This window comes from Leptopilina boulardi, unplaced genomic scaffold, assembly GCF_019393585.1.
Source record: "Leptopilina boulardi isolate dan_hultmark-lab unplaced genomic scaffold, ZJU_Lbou_2.1 LbouV2_291, whole genome shotgun sequence".
In the NCBI taxonomy this organism is placed as follows: Eukaryota; Metazoa; Arthropoda; class Insecta; order Hymenoptera; family Figitidae; genus Leptopilina; species Leptopilina boulardi.
Window position 1 is genome coordinate 581,829 of NW_026137853.1, and position 22,379 is coordinate 604,207.

General features: G+C 30.3%; 1 protein-coding gene across 2 annotated transcripts; it reads left to right on the plus strand.

The window, feature by feature from the left end:
• The first annotated feature begins 9,470 nt into the window (after nucleotides 1-9,470).
• On the plus strand, nucleotides 9,471-21,363 carry LOC127282236 (collagen alpha-5(IV) chain-like). Of its 2 annotated transcripts, XM_051306410.1 has the most exons (9): nucleotides 9,471-9,893; nucleotides 13,987-14,547; nucleotides 14,625-14,801; nucleotides 14,892-15,020; nucleotides 15,125-16,519; nucleotides 19,411-19,553; nucleotides 19,906-20,166; nucleotides 20,962-21,206; nucleotides 21,296-21,363. In XM_051306410.1, the coding sequence occupies exons 1-9, from the start codon at nucleotides 9,782-9,784 to the stop codon at nucleotides 21,297-21,299; spliced, it is 3,027 nt and encodes a 1,008-aa protein (XP_051162367.1). In that variant the 5' UTR covers nucleotides 9,471-9,781; the 3' UTR covers nucleotides 21,300-21,363. The 2 variants fall into 2 exon arrangements, with proteins under 2 accessions (XP_051162367.1, XP_051162366.1); XM_051306409.1 differs by having other exon boundaries at nucleotides 9,473-9,893; nucleotides 14,625-15,020.
• Nucleotides 21,364-22,379: the final 1,016 nt, after the last annotated feature.

The window sequence follows — 22,379 nt, forward strand, 5'->3', positions numbered from 1 at the left end:
GGAAATATACGCGTGTAAATTTAAAACACACAAAAGAAAAAATAAAGAAGTAGAAAAAAAAATAATGTCCTGATTTACAGTGTTTTAACATCTCGTAAAAATGTTTAAAATTTTTACACTCTCGATAAAAAAACACTTTTTCTATATCTATTTTCTAAATTGAAAACAAAAAAAAAATTAATTTTCTCCAAAAAATCTGAATACTGATTTTCGAATAGTTTATAACAATGATATACAAAGTTGTGTTTGTAAAATTTTTTTTTCGTTTCCTTCTTTTCTGGGTGTAACCTGAGAACGTCCGAAGACAAATGGGACGCTAATGTTTGAATATTTATTGCGATCGAATAAAAAATCAGGAAACAAGTGATACTTTAGTTTGACATGCGAACATTGAAAATGGCAATGACTTTTGTGACTTCTTTCTTTTATTTGTCACAAATATAGTCGGAGGACAAAAATACCTTTTTGCAAAAAGGAACATTTGCCGCGCAAGATAGAGGAGAATAAAATAAATGTAAGAAACGGGGAAAAAAAAATTTTTTAAAATGTTGAAAAAGTCTTAGAAATTCCCCTTTTAGTAGATACAATAATAACTTCACGCAGCAAAAGCGCACATGTAACATTGTAAGAGAAAGAGAGAGAAAGAAAGATAGAGAGGGTTGGAAGGCCGAACAGTGAAATGTTTAAGTTCCGCGAGGGTACATATCTTGATATCTACACACAAGTCTCTCTTTCTCTCTGCGCAGGTCCGGATTCAAAGAGAAGAGAGAAACAACATGGGTGGCCTTCGAATGTTGCAATATTTTCCCCTGAAAGCCCTTTTGAAAATGAATTAATCATTGTATTCAATTATTCGAAAGAAATTATCCGCACCAAGAGCCAATACCCACTGAAGCTTCCGACAATGACTTTGTATTATATATTTTATCCCTCGAGAGAAATTTAAATTGTTTTCAATTTGTTTATTATTTTTTACGATATAAATATATATATATATATATATAGGTTTCATTTGACACAAAATTTACATTTATTCCAAAGATTTATTATTTGACCGTTTATTCTGTTTGAAAATTATTTCCACTTCCGTTGATTCTAATTTTGGTTCATATTTTCACTTCCTCTTTCACTGATTCCTATTTTTAGTGTAAGTGAAAACGAAAGTGCAAATTTGAATTAGTAGAAATAGAAATAAATTACAAAATCGAGTCCTAACTTAAAAATGCCTATCAATTACTAATAATTATTATTATTATAAATAATAATTAGTAATAAATTAATTATTAATTAAATAAAATTTAAATAAAATAAAATCAATCAATTTAATTAATAAATTATAATTATTATAAATAATAATAATTTTATTTTCACAAATTACGTGCCTAAGTAGAAAACTAAGTAATTGTAATTAGTTTATATTACTTTTTCAACCATTTCTCAATTTAACAGTATATTTATACATAAATATTTTGTAAAACACACATAAACTTTTGCACACAAATGTTATTTTGAATGTACGCACATGCTATTTTATGCGACCGCGATAGAAATGTTGTGAATTTCCTCTCCTCTTAGGATAAATTATTATGATTTTTTTTTTCTTTTTCTTTAAGAAAATGTGCAAGTATATATGGAAATTCACCAGGTGCCGTAACTGAAGTCGGCTGCAGACACTTAATTTAAATTCCATCCCATCGCGAATAAATGAAGAGTAAAGCCGCGTGTATAATAAGATAAATCCACTTTCAAAGCAATGGGATAATGATTGTGTCTATATGCTTAAGAATATCATAAATGCTTATCAAAATAAAATATGACTTTATTTTATTTGCAATATGTAATTATCATATTAACTTAAATTATTTGTCTCGTGTAAATATTATGATTTATAATTTTTACACGGCAAATATTTCTTATTTTTTTTTAGCTAAATTTAATATTCTAATAAATAAATTCTATTTTATTGAAAAAATTTTTTAAAAAAATTATACTTGACTATTATCAAATAAATATTTACTTGAACCAAATAATTTTTATTCGTGTCAATTAAATTTTATTTGTTTCAAATAAAGAAATTATTGGAAAAATAGTACAAATAAAAATTATTTGGTTCAAGTAAATATTTATTTAATAATAGTGAAATAATTATAAATTTTTTTTTTCAGCAAAACAAAATGATTAATTATTGAAGATACAATTAGGAAAATTATCAGGAAAATTCTGAGAAATCAATTTCCAACAATGTATATTCTAATTAAAATAAATTCTCCTGAGGGTGTGGTATGCAGAATAAAATAAAATTCCACGAAAGATGATCAAGAAAACATTAACTCCTAAGATCGTCCCTGAGCCGGGCGCGCGCAAAGCACATTTATGTGATTCGAATCAGTAAAAACGTATTGCGCACAGAAAACATTGCGGGGGCGTGGAGGTTAGGCTCCCGGGGCGATTTGTCTACGGCCCTGAATGCCTGCATCGGTACTTGAATTCCGATTGTGTCTCCACACACACACGTTCCTCTCGTTATTTTTATTTTTTCCATCGCGAATGTGTTTTTTTTTTCCTTTTATTTTAATTTTTACCGTCATTACGACTTTTTAAAAAAAACACCGTTCGATTTCGTTTCTTCCTCATTGCCCCCCCCCCCTCTAAAAAAAAGAAGAAATAATCTCTGGGACCAGATAATAAAAAGGACGATGAGCCACAAGATTCACACACTGAAGAACGTGTGGTGAGTATATAGGTCCAGGGATGGGAAGCCCTCCCGGATTCTTCCTCTTCAGAGAACTGAAGGGGTAAAGAAGGGGAGGGAGGGAGAAAAAGAGACAAGAAGAAGACATGGTATTTGCCTTCTTATTTCGATTCGCACTTGTGAGAGAAAGAGAGAAAGAGGGGGCACATATAACCGCCGCAAGGGCATTGCAAAATTTTGCGTAGGTATATTTTGCATCTATATATATACACTTCACAGGTCGACTTTTCGCCGCATTGGTGCGCGCAAATTCCTTGGACCCGATTCATCCCCTCCCCCTCCCTCTTCATCTTCCCACTTTTAGTGCTCTCCATCTTCAATCTCAAAGGAAAAAAAGATGATAATCTAAATCTACTTCCATGCAATGTATGGATGATAACGTTAACTTTTGCGCAAGAAAATACGCTCTCGCTTCTTATCTCTCTGACAAAATGGGAAGAAAAAAAATTCTTTTAATAAATATGAACACGGTGTTCTACTTTATATTTAGTATCACTTCATTAATTTATCATACTTTATTTTTAGATAATTAAAAAAAAATTTAGTTTTTTTTTTAGTTAGATTTAATTTTTAATAATTATTTATAAAAATAGTATCAAAATTTATATATTTATAATAATAATAAATTAATTTAATTGTGTACTGTCATGAAAACATGTATATATAGTTTTCATGATCGCAATTAAAATCGAGATGTATATAATTTGCTGTAAGGTAAAAAATTAAATTTGAATTTTTAATTAAACACCTTTAATTATATTATTAAACGTTGGTTTTAATTATACATTTCTATATAAAATTATCTCGATTGGAATAAAATTTCCTTTTTTTGTATATATTGGCGAAGGAAATACAATTTTCCACTATATACATATATATAGTGTCTGACCAAATACAACTTTATCTACTGGAAAAAAATAGAATTCGCCTCAAGTTTATATTAATACTTTTTCTATTTTTCATTTATAAATTACTATATACATATATATTGGCAAACGAAAAATAAAACATCATCAAATTAATTATCCATTTTTATTTATAATTTTAGTTTAATTAGCAAATTTTTTTTATGCATAATAAAATATTTTCTAAATTAATAAATTTCAAATTTAGAGAAAAACCAATTTTATTACGTATTATTATCATTATTGTTTTTTGTTATTATTTTATTATTATTAAAAAATGAGAATATTTTTTTTCCACATAAAAGAAAGAGAAAAAAATTTATTTTCGATGAAAATTTAACTTCTGATTGCATAAATAAGAGAAGTGAGAGAATTCGGGGAAAAATAAGGAAGAAATTATTTTTCGCGTGCATGAAAGGAAGCCAGAGAGAGAGAGAGAGAGAGAGAGAGAGAGAGAAAAAAGAAGACGAAATGCGAATTTGAGGCGCTTGTGAAGAGATTTCAATGACCGCACGAGCAGTGTCATTCTATACCGCTTGTATGAGTTCACAATTTCCGACAGCTACTCTCTCATCTCTCGTCGTCGGTGGTTTGAATCTTTGCTCACTCTTGCGGACCAGGGCAATGACGTTTCTGAACGAGCTCTGGATAATAACATACTTTGCATCTCTCTTTCTCTTTCTCCTTCTCTTTTCTTTTTTTTCAACTCCACGCAAAATTCAGGAAACATTTGTGACGAAATTCATACATATATATATATATATATATTTATATTGTAGAATAAAGACATGACAATAAATACACGATATCTTGACCATATCATAGAGTCAAGAAAGGCCGCATGTAATACAAGTTTTTTTTTGCGTAATAAACAGTGACTAGACAATTATCATCATTTTAAAGACTCTGATAACGGTTATATTGAATGTGAAATACGATTTAGTGTTTTTTCACTGTATTTTATGCACGCATCTTTCTCTCTCTTTTTTCTCATACACTCACATATACATATACAATGTGAGTGCAATGACCATCAGTATAACAAGAAGACATCTGTCCAAAAATTTATGTTGTAGATAAGATAATAATTTTTCTCTATTTCTTATATATTTTTTTTTTTTTTTTGAATGAAAAAACTTTACCATTCATGTTTACAATCTCTTTTAATTAATTAATTAAGTTCCCTATGAGTCAACCCATAGAGACATGTATATAAAATACATTGAGGAAAAAGATATTTTTTTAAACAAATATGTTATTTTTAATAAACTCATTTTTTTCATATACTATTAATAAAACTTTATTTATAAATGAAAATTTTATTAAAAATTTATAGTTTATTACTTATTTATTTATTTATTTATTTAGAACATAACGGGACATGCCCTTTCGTACAAAAGTACTCCTAAATTCTAATAGTTACGTAAGTAACAATACAAAATATAAAATATTAACTAAATCTAGGTAGGCGCTATAATGGCTAAAGTTCATTATAAGTTTATACAGTAAAGAATAACATAAATCAAATTACATTATTATCAAAAGAGAAGATTAATTTTCGATAAATAGAATCTGCTTTACCATTATATCAATTAATTTCAAAAATAATTGTTATTGTTCAATAATACTGATTTTATCTAAATCACAATGTCTACGTTTAGTTCTATATGTATTTCCTTAAATCACTTTCATAGATAGAAATAAAATAAGTTTATCTCAAGGAAGGGACACAACCTTGGGCACCAAGTGGGGAAATCACTATAGATTCTCCTTACACGCATCTATTTGGACTGTAAGAGTGGATGTGCGATTTCTAGGGGGGATTTTAATTATGGTAGGGATTCCACGCCGGTAGACCATTGACACATTCATTTCTCCGTCTAATCGACGGGTCTCTAGTTCCTCCCTCACTCTCTTAATCTCCTCCCTCTGCATAACCGTCCTGTCATTCGACATCCAAAGATCTTCCAACTCCCTTGAACGTGTTGAGTCTCTTTTGACACTTACAAATTTTTTTAGAATTACTTGTGCCTTCTCTTCCGTCTCACATACAATCTTAACAGGGCGAGGCTTACGAGAAACCTGCGCATTAGAACCAATTCTAAATGTGCGTATATTTTCAAGATCATCTGTTTGAATGAATTTTTTTAATTTATTCGTAACCACAGATTTCAAAGAACAACTATTATTTGACGAAGTGTCCAATTCTGGAAGATTAAATAAAACAAGATTGTTCTTTCTTTCATTTCGATCAACAAGTTCATTTATACAGACATTAGTTACTGAATTAGAATCAATATTTGTAGAACCATTTGCCTCAGATTTATCAAGTCTCTCTTCGACAACATTAAGACGCTCTGTCAAATCAACAACTCTGCTTTCCATATTACTCAGCCTACACAGTGTGTCATCGAGTTTTTTGTTGATATCTGACATGTTTTCAGTCATATTGGCAAAATTATCAGAAACTGTTGTTGATAAAACCTTAATAGCTCTCAAAATACTATCCAAGTTAACAGAGGTTTGTGAAGATTGAGAATTATTTGAAGGAGACAATGACCTAGGTTTACAACATTTGGTGAACGACCCATCAGGCAAAGTAGACAGCTGTAACGCACAGCTGGGATGATAAGGAAGATTACACTTCCTACACAAAGTAGGAATAGCACGTGTAATATCTTTACCACATTTTGCACAATTTTCAACACTAGAGGCCATTTTTGCACACAAATAATCATTCAAATAAAAATAAAAAGTAAATTGAGCGAAAACAGTTCCAATTGAAGTTACATAAACAAAAAACTTCACACAAGTATATCAGTCCAATGTTAGGTTAGAAAAAATTCAAATCAGAGAGCCAAGTTAAGGCAAATGGTGCAGATAATAAAAAACTTTCACTAAAAACCAGCACAAAATAATGTTTATAACTATAAGGTTGTAAAAGAACAGACCAAACTTAAACCGTTTTATTTAAACAAAATCAACCGAGACACATGTGAACACGTGTTTAGTAGCTGCCACCTAGCGGCAAATTTATTTTTAAATAATTTATTTATTTTTGATTTATTTTTATAAATAATTTTTTTCCAGAATTATTATTATTAAAGAATTTTTTAAGCTTTACAAAAAAAAAATTTTTATTTGTAATTTGAAGGAAAATATATTTTATTCTTTAAAAAAAAACACAGAGCATAAATGACAAAAAAAATTATAGTTTGACAAATGTCTTCTTTTTCTAGAACTAATAACTAATTCTATTCAAAAAAAAAAAAAATAGATGCCAGTTGGAATACATAAATTTTTTTTTTAAATACGCCATAATTAAAATTTAATGGATCAAGTTTTTTAAAATGCGCATGAATACCTTGACCCCAGAGGATTTTAAAATGACCTTGACGCAACGAGAAGCTCGTTTCTTATATATGCCGTCATAATCAAGATCATGATCATACGCGTACAACAGGGAAAGGTAAGACTCGAAGAGTTACTCAAGCTGTCAACGTTCTCAACTTACGACTCAACCCCCTTAAAATTTAACGACAGAACGAATTTCTCCATCACAAAATTAATGGAGAACAAAAAAATAAAATACTTCAATCAACGGAAATTTGGTCAAAAAAATTATTTTATTAAATTAACTAAACTATTTGGCCAATTAAATATATTTATTTTTATTAAATTAACCAAACTTGTTAAATATATACCAAATTATTGCTTCCTGATAGAGGCAGTATTTAGACATTTAGACCAAATTATTTGGTTAAATCGACCAAACTGTTTAATCAATTGTACCAAATTATTTGGTAAAGTCAATCAAAATTATTTGGTAAAGTATTTTTATTAAAATAGTAAAATTTTTCTATTTGATAAAACAAATTGTCAAATAATATTTGATTGACTTAACCAAATTTTTTTTTTGTCATTTGTCATTTCGATCAAACTTAGGTTAGTTTTTTTTAACCAAACAATTTTGTTAATAGACTGAAATTTTTTTGTTCTCTATTGCAAAATTTCTTGACCAAGCCATGTATGCAAATTGCTAATTTTAACTCTCTTAATTATTTTTGAATGGTTCTGAATCTATCTTTGAATGGCACTTTAAAATGGCAATTTTGCCAGCGAAATTGACATTTATACGATCGTAAAATGTATTCAAGTTTCACACTTTGTAGTTTTTATTTATTTTTGTATATTCAAAGATGCCATATTTTAGCATTATTTCTAAATTGAAAAAGACAACTGCTGAAATACAAGCGCGTCTTTTTTTCGCAAAGGATTTATTCTTCACCCCAAATGTATAGTGCAGTTATATAATAGATATTTATATCTAACTTGAGAAAACAAAAAAAAATTTCGTAAACGCTTGAAACTTTTACAGTTAGAATTTTTGCATGGTTTTCAAAGCCAATAAAAGTAAAGGAAACCAGTTTTTAGTTGGAATTTCTCTTATAGCAGTCGTTTTGTATAGATACCAAATACCATTAAATGTCCTGTACTTGATATCAAAATATACTTACATAAATTAAAAATTATCTTTTCGCAAATAAGAATTTCGTCGAAGGACTTTACACAAATATAATGAAAATATACAAACAAGAATTATCAAATTGTGTCACGAGGTTTCGAGGAAAAAAATTAACCGTTTTTTAAATTTTACAAATGTATTTTTTTTTGCAGGTAAAATAAAAATTGAGTTAATAAATATTATATAATATACTTGAATAATTAATTTAAATAAATCATTAATTTGTTATATATAAATTAATACAACAAAAATAGTAAATTTACACAGATTTATCATCTCGATTTTCATATGAGTCCAATTAAAAAGCTCTAGTTACAAATAAGAATGAAAAAAAAAAATGCTAAAATTTACTATACAGTCACGTGGAAAAAGATAATTAGGAAGAAGATTGATATTTATGAGAACATTTCAAAGACAACGGAAGAAACCAGTCTCAATGGGATATTTTCATACTGGTCGTTTTGTCTAGATTGCATTACATGGCCTGTGTCTCGTGTAATTATACACCAACATTAATTAAAATATTTATCGCCTTTGTATCTACGAACTTCTGTATTTCCAATTTTTTATTATTTTGACAACCAATCATAAATATATATATATATATATATATATATAATCCATAATAAGAAAAATAGAATAAAATTTCCAAGAAAGAAGAACAATTTTTGAGGCGAACCAAAAAAAATATTGTAACGTTCAAAAATAAAAATTTTTCTCTAGTGAAAAATAGAATAAAATTTCCAAGAAAGAAGAATAATTTTTGAAGCGAATCAAAAAAAAATAATTGTAACGTCCAAAAATAAAAATTTTTCTCTAGTGAAAAATAAAATAAAATTTCCCCACCTTTAATTTTTAAAGGATGCAGCAGCAGCAAAAAAAAATCAACGAAAGAAAGAAAAGGAAGAGCGGAATTTTTATCAAGCCAGTCATCTAATTAATTATAAAAGCAACACCTTTTGAAAGAATAAAATTCTGTTACTCTGACGAGAATATAAAAGCCAAACGCGCGGTGTAATTGAACGCGTTTGATCAAGTTGACAAACGACCTGATCACGGCCACATATCTCAGGTTCAAGTTCAATGGCGTTCACTCTCCTCCATCTGCAAAGTCTCATGTATATATGGCATCCCTCGTTTGTTACCATATCAGCTCGATACGTCCACTTGTAACAACGATTAGACTCCGAGTGTTTCCTACACGTATCCTTTATATATATATATATATATAAATTCGTCGAGAGAGAGAGAGAGATACATATTTTTTGGGTGTGAGAGACGAGTTCCCGTAGCAAACTTCCTGCGCGCAAGAGTATCTTCGAGGTCCTGCGCCCGTGTAATTGGGGTCCTGTGGCGGTTCCCTGCATATACACCGTGGATGCTAAAGAGTGGGGGTTGCCCTATGTAAGCCCTCGGACGGCCGTGGTCCAGCCCATCCAGCATCAGGACACGAACTCAGGAGACAAGGATTCATCTTCCTCTTCTTCTTCTTCTTCTTTGTATAAATCGCGCTCGGAACAATAACATCAAAAATACGCGAATTATTCGAGTTTTTCAAAAATTGTGCGCTCCCCCCATTGGAGGGTTACAACAACAACAATGAGGATTTTCCTCGTGTTTTTGGCTTTTTCCACCCTTACATCTGCCATTGGAAGAAGAAGGGTTGTTGTTAATCGCGCTAGACAACTCGCTTTGCCCGAACAACCCGAAGGTGAGTGTGATGATCGTGACAAAAAAAAAAAAAAAAAATTCTCACCCCTCAATATTTTCTTTTTTTTTTCCCCCGATCCAAGTGTTCGACAAAAGTGGAGTTTTTATTTTGTGTTACTAAACCAGATTTTCAATTTTTTCCTCCTAGGTGTGTGATAAAGTTTTTATTTAATTTCAAAAAGTGACATTTTTTCAACATATTAAAAAATTTATTTTGCAAAATTCTAACTGTGAACAAAAAATATTCTAAAATTCAGAATATATAGTTAACACCTGTTTTGTATATTCAAATAACAATTTATTCTTAATGTCAGTATAATTACTCTTAAAATAAGAGTATATTCCCATTTCAACAGTATTTAGAGAGATTAGAATAAATTTTTATATTCTTAAATTTAGAATATTTCATTTTTCAAAAATGAGAATATATTAAATTTAAAAATAAATTTAAAAAAAAATTGATAAATATATAAATAATAAGTAAAAAATAGTAAATAACACGTGAATAATAAATTAAATAAATTAGAATTCACACTAAAGTTTAGAATTTATTTTTCACATTGAAAAATATTATTAAATTTAGAATATTTTCCTATATTTTTCAGTAGAATAATAATTACTAAATTTAAGAATAAATTTAAAAAAATTCCTATTTGGGATTTATTATAAATTTTAGAATGCATTCTTTTTATTTTGAATATATTCTTAAATTTAAAATATTATATTACTGAAATAGTAAGAATTAATCTAAATTTTAGTATAAAATAAAAAATAAATTAATAACAGTTATAATTTATTCTTATTTTAAGAGAAAAATACACTGAATTTAAGAAAACATCATCAAACAGTCTAAAACAGGTGCCAAGGATATATTCTCGTTTTAAGAATATTTTTCATTCTATACTTTTCTACAGAAAAGTGTTTTTTTCAAAGTTTTTTAAATTCAAAATATTTTAATCTTAATTATTAATTATTATTAATTAAATTTAAATTTTTATTTATTTTACATTTTTTTTTGCATATACAATAACAAAAATTTTCTTCAGAAGAAAGAAAATTCTTCTCAATTCGAGAGGAATCTAAATAAAATATGGGACTTTAAAATTTTTCTATTATATTTAAAATCATTATAATATATTATTATTAATTATTTATTTATTATTATTGTAAATATTTCTCTAAAATTGAGAGGATTTTCTGTTATAAAAAAACAGTTTCGTTGAACCAAATAAAAATAAAACTTACAAATTTTGCTAATTATTTAATATTTTTTATTTATTATGTTTATTAATTATTTTTATTATTTTATTAATTATTTATTTTTATTTTTATTAATTATTTTCTTTATTTTTTTATACCGATTATTTATACTTAATCCTTTATTTTCGATCTATTTCGCAGTTAATTATTAATCAATGAATTCGCATCTTTTTCTTTATCAAAAAAAAAAAAGAAAGAAAAAGAAGGAAAATTGTGAAAAAAAAATTCTGAAATGTTACAATAGATAGTAAAATCCCTTTAAAAAAAAACGTTGGCAACAGTTGTTATCGGATATATATACATATATATACGACTACTTGACAGTCGGAACATTTGATAGTCGGTCTTTTATCTTTCCTGTATTCATCAAAGAGTTACGAACCTTAAAAGGCTGACATGATTTACAGTGCAGACTCACTTCAGTTACAAATAAATCAAGGTCCAAGGTTATACACTTCAATGGAAGATGCCTTTATTCCCATAAGAGTGAATCTTCACTTTCATGGAAAGAGATCATTTCATTTCTTTTTCTTTCTTTTTTTTTTTTGTTTATTTGTCATACCGCGCATTGCTACCATGCATTACACTATCATGTATACTTATTAGGCTAATCGTGAGGTATCTTGAACTTGCGTTATCGTTTATTTTACATGCATTCGTTAGTAAATTACAAACCGCAGAATGTAGACGTGATTTACGATGCGGTTAGTGTATCTTCATTAAGGCAAGTGAGCCCCGTTTATACTATATACATTCTTCCTTCTCTTTAAAAGACTTTTAGAAAAATAGTTTCCCTTCCTATTTTACAAACGAGAGAACAATAACCGCACAACACATACCTATGCTTTAAACTGTAACACACTCTATAACGTAAATTACAATAACGGTATATATTTTCTTTCCGCACAAAAATTTTTTCAACTATATTTCAATTAATTTTTTCGATTATGTAAAAAATATTTTTCAAATTTTATTTTCTTTTTATCTAATATTATAATAGATTATATTAAATATTTTTATTATTTTTATTATTATTATTATTAATATTATTAATTAATATTTATATTATTTAATACATAAAAAACATTTTTTAAATATTCTTTTATATATTAAAGTTGTTATTAATTTTTTTTAAAGAAAAATTCCATTTCAAATTAAAATTCTTTACTTCCTTTTTTTTCACTATATTTTATATTCTATTTTCATAACAAAAATATATAATATAACGAATATTAATAAATAAATATCGAACTGAATTTTAATCTTTTGACACTTATTACTTATGTCACTGAGAAGTTGAGACCTCCCCTTATCGCTCAGCTAGCAAGCATTCCATACAGGATAATAAATTTCACCTGGGAGCACTGTATATACTCCTAATGTGACTTCGTTAATAAATTAATAGCGATACCGAACAGCACAGTAATGGTTTATTTATTACGTTTTAGTAATGACCTATCTCAATATAATAAAGAAACTCAAATAAAGAATCAAAATCAATTACAATGTGAAAAAAATATATAAGAAAAGAAAATTGCAATTATCAATCCTTCCAAAAAAAAAAAAAAAAAAAAAAAAATACCATCTGCATTAAAAATACACTTTATATATTCGCCTTTTAAAACAATATATTTTCAGTAATTGGTTATTTAAATTCAATAAAAATAACGATTATTTCGTTTGGCAATGTTCTCCAAACTAATTTATGTCAATTTATGTTTGGATCATATACTGAAAGTTAAAAAAAAATCAAGGCTTCTTTAAAATTTGCAGATGATACTTTCAATCTTATAAGTACTCGAATATATATATATATATATATATATATAGTTAGATATCTGAAACCTACTTATCTTTTATCGTGTGGGCTCACTTTAATGACTTAAAGTCTTAAGGGACGAGATTTATAAAGCAAGGGCAACTTCATTAATAAATTAATGACTTGTAAGTGCTCTTAAATTACATACAAAAGTTTTCCTATCATATTATCAATTGAAATTATTATCCACTTAGAATTTTTTAAATGTTTATCACTTTAAAGAAAGCTCTTTTTTATGTTTGTATTAATAAATTATTAATTAATGATAAATTAATAATAATTCTAATTAATATGAAGAGATTTTCACCAAATAAGATGACAAATTAATTTATAATTGAGTTGGACATTTTTTTAGAGTAATTTTATGTATTAATTATATTTTAAAACATTATTTCTATTTTTTTATTTTACTTATTTTATTTTTACTATTTATTTAATTTAATTTTTGTTTTGTAGAATAACAACATTAATGATTTGATCTTAAAAGGTTTTCATATCTTTAAGACTTTACGCGAATTTTAATGAAATGTGATCTTTATTGTCCTATTTGTAAATTAAGTTTATCTTCTTGCTCGTTAAATGATCATTATAATCTTTACAAATGCTCATTTTGATAAAGGAATTCAATATACTTGAACATTAGCGTACAGGGTCAAAGAAATACTTTTAGTTCTGAACGTCTTTAGAATACATGTAAAAAGGTCTCTAGAAAATTTTAACCATTAATATTAATATTGGCGTCTTCTCTGATACGCTACATATAATAGTTTGTCACACGTGATTTGCATACACTATTCAAATAACACTATACCCATTACGTAAATAATTTTTTACAAAAAAAAGAAGTCATTAATAAATCTTGTCAATGATCCTAGTATTGTATGTCATATCTTCTGGTCGAAAATTATGCTAATAAATTTTAATTTCGCAAATTACCGTTAAAACTGTTTCTCTATATCTTTGTTCATCATCTGGTTGAATTTCAAAAATCAATGTTAATATAAATTGATTACAGATTTGGATAAATTGTGGGATAACGTAGATATACAGAAAATAAATACACGAAAAAATTCATGGCAGAGTTCAACGAACGACGTAGACACATCAACTGAAGAACCATCGGTTCAAGCAAGACAGGGATACCCAGGATTACCAGGACCACCAGGTGGACCAGGATGGCCTGGTGTTCCGGGTTTCCCAAGTTCTGGAGGAAATCCTGATTCACCAAATCCTCCGAAACCAGGATGGCCTGGAGTTCCCGGATCACCTGGAAGTCCTGGATCACCTGGTTCACCAGGATCGCCGGGCCAACCGGGAACACCAGGTTCGCCAGGATCACCTGGATCACCAAGCCAACCTGGTACACCAGGACAACCAAGTCATCCAGGTACACCTGGACAACCTGGAACACCTGGATCACCAGGAACACCAAGTCATCCAGGTACACCTGGACAGCCTGGAACACCTGGATCACCAGGAACACCAAGTCAGCCTGGCACACCTGGACAACCTGGAACACCAGGATCACCAGGAACACCAAGTCAACCTGGCACACCTGGACAACCTGGAACCCCAGGTGAGTAATATTGATCATTTTCTTATTCAGAAAGTTGTCAATGTTAGATCATGTTCAAACCATATACATCACTGCAGGTCAGCCTGGAATACCAGGAACACCAGGCCAACCAGTACCACCTAGTAAACCTGGAAAACCACCTCATCCAATAAAGCCAGGTCATCCACATTGGCCAGGACACCCTCATCCACCTGGTCACCCACATTTACCAGGACATCCTCCCGGTCATCCACATTTACCAGGACATCCTCCAGGTCATCCACATTTACCAGGACATCCTCCAGGTCATCCACATTTGCCAGGACATCCTCCAGGTCATCCACATCTGCCAGGACATCCTCCAGGTCATCCACATTTACCAGGACATCCTCCAGGTCATCCACATTTGCCAGGACATCCACATTTACCGGGACATCCACATCACCCCGGATGGCCAACAGGACCAGGTGTTCCAGGGACACCAGGACAACCAGGTACTCTGGTCTAATCTTTTAGTACACGAATAGAACTTTAACAAAAGAAACGCAAAAATATTCCTATCCTAGTCAAAAATAACGAAGGGTTATCCTAATTTTAGGAACTCCAGGCTCTCCAGGAACACCGGGACAACCCGGAACACCAGGATCTCCTGGCGGCAGTTGGCCAGGCACTCCAGGTTCACCTGGAACACCAGGATCACCGGGGACACCAGGCTCTCCTGGAGGTAGTTGGCCTGGGACTCCAGGATCACCAGGAACGCCAGGGGGAAGTTGGCCGGGGACTCCAGGTTCTCCAGGAACACCTGGCGGAAGTTGGCCGGGAACACCGGGGACACCAGGATCTCCTGGCGGAAGTTGGCCAGGCACTCCTGGATCCCCTGGAACACCAGGATCACCTGGCGGAAGTTGGCCGGGAACTCCAGGCTCTCCAGGAACACCAGGATCACCCGGTGGAAGTTGGCCTGGAACACCAGGTTCCCCAGGAACACCAGGAACGCCTGGCGGAAGTTGGCCAGGTACTCCTGGATCCCCTGGAACACCAGGATCACCTGGTGGAAGTTGGCCTGGAACTCCAGGCTCTCCAGGAACACCAGGATCACCTGGCGGCAATTGGCCCGGAACTCCAGGTTCACCAGGAACACCAGGTTCACCAGGTACGCCAGGAACACCTGGCGGAAGTTGGCCGGGAACTCCAGGCTCACCAGGATCACCAGGAACGCCTGGCGGAAGTTGGCCGGGAACACCGGGGACACCAGGATCTCCTGGCGGAAGTTGGCCAGGCACTCCTGGATCCCCTGGAACACCAGGATCACCTGGCGGCAGTTGGCCTGGAACTCCAGGTTCACCTGGAACACCAGGAACACCAGGTGGAAGTTGGCCCGGAACACCAGGTTCACCAGGTACGCCAGGAACACCTGGCGGAAGTTGGCCGGGAACTCCAGGCTCACCAGGATCACCAGGAACGCCTGGTGGAAGTTGGCCAGGCACTCCTGGATCTCCAGGAACACCAGGATCACCTGGCGGAAGTTGGCCTGGAACTCCAGGCTCTCCAGGAACACCAGGATCACCTGGCGGCAATTGGCCCGGAACTCCAGGTTCACCAGGATCACCAGGAACGCCTGGTGGAAGTTGGCCAGGCACTCCTGGATCCCCAGGAACACCAGGATCACCTGGCGGAAGTTGGCCTGGAACTCCAGGCTCTCCAGGAACACCAGGATCACCTGGCGGCAATTGGCCCGGAACTCCAGGTTCACCAGGAACACCAGGCTCACCTGGTGGTAATTGGACACCAAAACCCCCAACCCGTCCTAGTCAGTGTCCTAAACCAAGAGGTCAATTCCCAAGTCCAAAAAGTTGTGCAAATTATTTGAATTGTTGGGACGAGACCGTTATCGAGGAAAAGTGTCCTAATGGATTACTATTTAATGAACAAAAGAGCTACTGTGACTTCGCAGACAATGTCAAGTGCGGCAATAGACCTGGACCCACATCAAGTAGGTAGAATTTGTAATTGTCTGTAAAATAATAATTGATCGGTAGCCATTGCTATCTTTTTGTTGCGGTGACTAAAACAAAATGATTTATTGCAAGCACTCGCGAACTCTGCCTGACACTGTGTAATATGAGAAACACCCGCGGCGCGAACATGATCATTTTAATGCAACAAATGTATATAGTGAGCGTTACAACAGCATTTAAAATGACTATATCCCTTCGCATAATAATTAAAATGCTAATTCGCTTGCTCAACACACGATGATGCTCAAAGGAGAAAATTATACCCGCTTTGATTGATAGGATCGACACGATAGTTGCCAAGAGAGAAAGAGAGAGAGAGAAAAGAGAAGCACGCAATTTTACCTCTTTAGCATCATTCATTTCAAAACCGGAAATTCATTTATGAAACGGAAATTAAAGAAAAACAAATTCACTGCTAGGAGAAGAAAATACATTTCAAATAATTCCCTTTAATTTCTTAAGAAATAACTAGTAGCAAATTTATATATAAACAACTCCAGAACTTTTTATTTTGTTTAATTTAAAAATTCAGAAAAACTTTTGTTTTTCTTCTTTGTCAAAAACTATAAATGATATTTTCAAAATTTTAGCAGCAATCCCTTATCTGAGGACTAATCTAAATACGACAATAATTTTTTTTCTACCGAATTTGACTAATTTAAATTAAAATAAATACATTTAGAATTTGATTTCTGAATTAGCAACAGACGGTATTATCAACTTTTTTCCTTAAATTAACTAAATAAAAGGAAACAAAAATTTTATTAAAAAAACTAAATTATAGAAACAAAACCATTGAATTTCAAATTCGAATTAAAAACAAAAAATTCGTAAGCAGAGAGAAGAAGTTTGTCAAATAAGGAAATAATTCGAAGGTCATGGGGGAATCCTTATTTATTACATATAGAAAGAGAGAGATATGACAAGTCGAATTCTAGGCATATTTACACAGTAAAAACAAAATCTTCTTTTAAGCTTATAAGTTGTCTTTTTTCAAGATGTAAACGGAAGTAGATCATATTGACTGAAAATCAGTACTCAAAAAATGTTTAAAAAGAATACTCTTATCTTACTATAAGTAAGATGTCATACGAGCTGAAATTTAGCTCTAAGCTTGTTGAAGAACTGAAATTCAGTTAGGTTTTAGACTATCATTTAGTCTTATGTTAAAAGAGGGCTGAAATTAAGCTTCCTTACAGACTGTCTTTCAGCGTTAACCTGGTGTGATAATAATCCTAAATTATGACTTAAAAGCATATTAGAATTTTGATATATATATATATTTATATTACTTATAACAATTTTTTCTAATTTATAAATTTGCATTATTTAAATGAAAATGACGAGGAACTTTTATATTTAAAAAAATCTTGTCATTTTCATTTTCAATTCTGCAAACTAAATTTAAAAAATAACATTATACGTAATATATATATATATATAAATATATAAAATTAGGAATTAACAGTTTAGAATAATTTAAGCTCTTCCAACAAGTTCCACACAGTTTTGTACTTTTGGTAATATTTAGCGACTTTTTTTCTAAATAGTATAGCTGAGACAAAGGTGAAAGATATGCGTGCTTTGCTGGAATATTCGATATTAAAAACCCAGTAAAAAAACCCATTCTTGTGAATTATAAATGAATAAAACCAAAATTAAAACACGAGAAAATCATTTCTCAACCACGCTTCACTGTACGCGTACGCTATGGCGTTTTCACAACAGACGTTTTGCCTGTGACGTCACAACTACCACTTTAAGACTCGGCGGACTGACACCCAGCTCAAGTAAAGACTTTTAAAAAGTCACTGTCGTCTTTTTTTTACTTAAGACCAGTGAATTAAAAATCAGTCGAATTATAAGCTTATTTATAGTAAGAGAACCACTAACTCTTATTTTAAGCTAATTTTCATTATTAAATAAAGTTTCTTGCTTAAAATAAGTTAAAAATTAAAGTAAGCTTACATTCGGTTTCAGATTTTGTTTTTACTGTGTAGGGGTCGTGTTTGGACTTTTTAAATAAAATAATGACAGAATTTTGAACGTGTGTACAAAAATTATTCGACGAATCAAGAACGTGATTGGAAAAAGGAACATTGAGATTGGATATCTTAGAGAATTGTGCAGTCGATAAATCTCGTACGCAGCAGCGTCTTGAATTCAAATTTCACGTCAGACTTTAATAGTTTTAAAATACCCAGACGAATTGCAAGTAAAATTTTCTTTGACCTTAAACTGAAGGACTTTGTGCAACTACAATCGAATTTTTATTTTATTTTTAAAATATATACACGATGCAAATTATACTTATGGATTTTATGACTTACAAATTGATACTTTTCCTCTCTATTTTTCATGCAAAAGAATTTCGCACAAAGAAAAAAATTCGAAACAAAGTGAAATACTTTTTTGTAAACACAGAAAATTAAAAGGCATTAAAATAAGCTGCAACGCTTCTTATTTTAATCCAATTTTGCTTATTTTAATCCATTTTGGTATTAAAATAAGCAAAATTGGATTAAAATAAGAAGCGTTGCAGCTTATTTTAATGCCTTTTAATTTTCTGTGAAGTTTAAGTTATTAAACAAATATTAAAAAATTATTATTATTATTATTATTATTATTAACTTAATTATAACGATTTATTTATCTTTGTTTTTAATTCAGTTTTTAATTATAAAAAAATGGTTTCTTGAATTTATGTTTTTAGACAGAATTTAAAAAATCTCATATCCGATCTTAATTACGAAAACCCTCATTTAGAGAAAATTACCTAGGGTGGATAATTTTATATAAATCGATGTATGTGCCGAACATTGCATTAAATCTTGAATTTTGCCTCAACTTTTTTTTTTCTTTGCAGAACCTCCATTACCCTCGGGTTCAAGACGCTGCCCAGAAATGAATGGGCGTTACAGAAGCTCAACCAACTGCTCAGAATTCTACGTTTGCCTCGATGGAAGCCCGATCAAGTTTAACTGTCCAGCCGAACTGGTCTACAATGACGTGAGTATCCGTTTTCCTTTAAACCCCTTCTACATTTCACAATTTTTTTTTTTTTTTTTTTTTCTAAATTCACTCTCTTGCCGCAACAAATAATAATATCGAGTCTATTCACCTTTCTCGAGACCTCTAAAAACGCAATACGCTATTCGCTTCTTTATGATCGCATTAAGAAAAAAAATAACAAAACTATTCAACTATAACGAAATTGTTATATTTTTTAGAAAGTATTATTATTTAAAATAATCATTAATTGCAAAAATACGATCATTTAAATTCAAAAATTTGGAAAAATTTTCAAAAAACAATTGAAAATAATGTGAAGAAGAAATTCACATTTTTTTTTTTTTTAAAGGAACTAGGAGTGTGTGACTACCCTTATAAAGTTGATTGCAAAGGAGCAGCCACCCCCAGACCACCGCCGCCTCCAGAAAGTACGCAACCAACATTTCCAGTTGGTCCTCCAAGGCCACCTGTGAATCCGTGGGAGCCGCCAACTGGTCCCCATCCTCCCCCCTATCAACCACCCCCCCTAGGAACCAGGATAGAACCTGATCCTTGGCATCAACGACCAACTGCAACACAAATAGAACTTGACAACGACAGTCTGGAGCAGGTAGAGTTGGAATTTACAAAAAAAAAAAATAATAAAAAACAGTGAATCGAGTTTGATGAATCACTATTTGTATGATTTCTCATCTATCTTATTTTAATTAATGATTCACTTGAATTATTTTCCTTTTGCTAAAAGTTTATTTTTTTTTACTATTTCAAAACATATTGATAACAAAATTAAAATTTACAAAAAATATAAGATTTATCAAATATTGTAATTCGAGAATGTAATCAAAGAATAGATTTTAAATTAAAATTTGAATAGTTGAAAATTCCAGAAAAATGAAATTTACCATAAAAGAAAAAATCACTAGTTAGAATTTTCATTTTAAAGAAATTATTAGATATAATTATTTTTTAAATAAATTTTTATTTTTCGAATTGGCATTTAATAGAATTTCTTTTTAAACGAATTTTCATTTGTCAGAATTTTTATTTTACATTTAAAATTTTTAATCTTTTTGACAATTGTCTGTTCGGTCATTTGCAATTTCGGACAAATTAAAATTCAGTGAATTAGAAATTCTATTATTTAAAAATGCGAATCACATAAAATTTTCTTAAATTAGAATTCGTTTAAATAAAAATTGTGTGAAGAGAATATACATGCAAAATAAAATTTCTGTTAAGTAAAAATTCGTTTAAAAATATTCTATCTAATTCGCAAAATGAAAATTTGTTTTGAAAAAGTAATTATATCTAATAAAATTCTTTATAATGAAAATTTTAACTAATGATTTTCAAGGAACAATCATACGCCCCAAAATAAATTAATATAATATTTTATGCTTTAAAGACAAGTCCGGAGAATGAGGATATAGAAGCCCTAACGATATCAAATCCATGGGAACAAGTTCTAAATTCTATTCCATTAGAGTTTACAAAAGTTCCTTGCCAATCTGGTCTTATCCATAGGTTAAATGACTCTTGTACGAGTGTAATCGTTTGTAGAAAAGAAAGACCAGAACTTGTTCAATGTGCTACAGGAGAAACCTATGATAGGCCTTCTGATTCCTGTAAACCCTTCACTATTGCTAAATGGTAAGTTTATAAACGCCATGAGAAAATTTATATAAATACCACAGCTATACATTGTATAAATAAATCGAAAAATGTTCTTTTTTTTCTAGCTAATCGAGGGGGACCTTAGTTAATAATGACGTGTATTACGAGCTTAATAAATAAATCAATTTTTATACTTAAGAATCATTATTCTTTCCTAAAAAAACAACTCATCAAACTAAAATTTGATAATTAAAGAAATTTTTTTTATTCAAACTAAATATAATTTATTTGAATTAATTAAAAATATATTTGTCTCAGAGAAATTTATTATTCTTAAAATAATATAAGTATTATTATTTATAATCCAGTTGATAATTAATTTATTTAATTTCTAATAAAAGTAATAAAATAATAATTTATTAACATTTGTTACGTTTTGATTTTAAATTTATAAGACGATAAAAAATTTTAATATAAAATTTAAAGGAAAAAAATTCATATATTTAAAAAATTGTTAACTTGGAAACAAATGTTGATAATGTAGAATTCGCGAGATTATTTTATATAAAGTTTAATTCACGACCGGTAGAAAGCATCACCATCCAGGCTTATTTTAAAAACTTTGTTCCAACAGTCAATATTAAAAATCGACGGTAGGTAAATACTAATATTCAATTTTTTAATTTAATATTTAAATAATAATTAAAAAAAAACATTATTTATTTTTTGAAATAATTTTAAAAAAAGCAATGAATTAATTTATAACAGTAATGAATAAAAAAAATAGAAACAATGGATTGAAATAATTAATTGCAATTAGTTAATAAAACAAAAGAAACAATAAAGATTGAAATATTTAAAAATTTTCTATAAAAAAAAATGTTTTAAAATAAAAATCCAGTTTAGAGGCGTGACACGGAAAGTTCCATTCTTATAATCGCGGGAATATATTAATCGAACAATTTGACAACTTTCATGAAAAAAAAGTAGATACACCGGATCTTCCGGTTTTATATAGAATCAAATTTTATTATATAGTCAGATTTCTTCACTTGTCATAAATTATTTATATATATATTTAAATCAAAAACAAGGTCATACTTAAAATTTATAATAATTTTTATAATACAATCTTTATGATTTGAATATAAGAGATAAGAGTCTTTCTCCTCAGCAATCAAACCACATATATAAAACGTGATTTACGTA

Coding starts and splice junctions, on each gene's coding strand:
- LOC127282236 (XM_051306409.1), top strand. CDS start 9,782: ATGAGGATTTTCCTCGTGTTTTTGGCTTTTTCCACCCTTACATCTGCC. Junction 14,548..14,624: donor TGGACAACCTGGAACCCCAG/GTGAGTAATATT, acceptor ACATCACTGCAG/GTCAGCCTGGAATACCAGGA. Junction 19,554..19,905: donor CCGAACTGGTCTACAATGAC/GTGAGTATCCGT, acceptor TTTTTTTTAAAG/GAACTAGGAGTGTGTGACTA.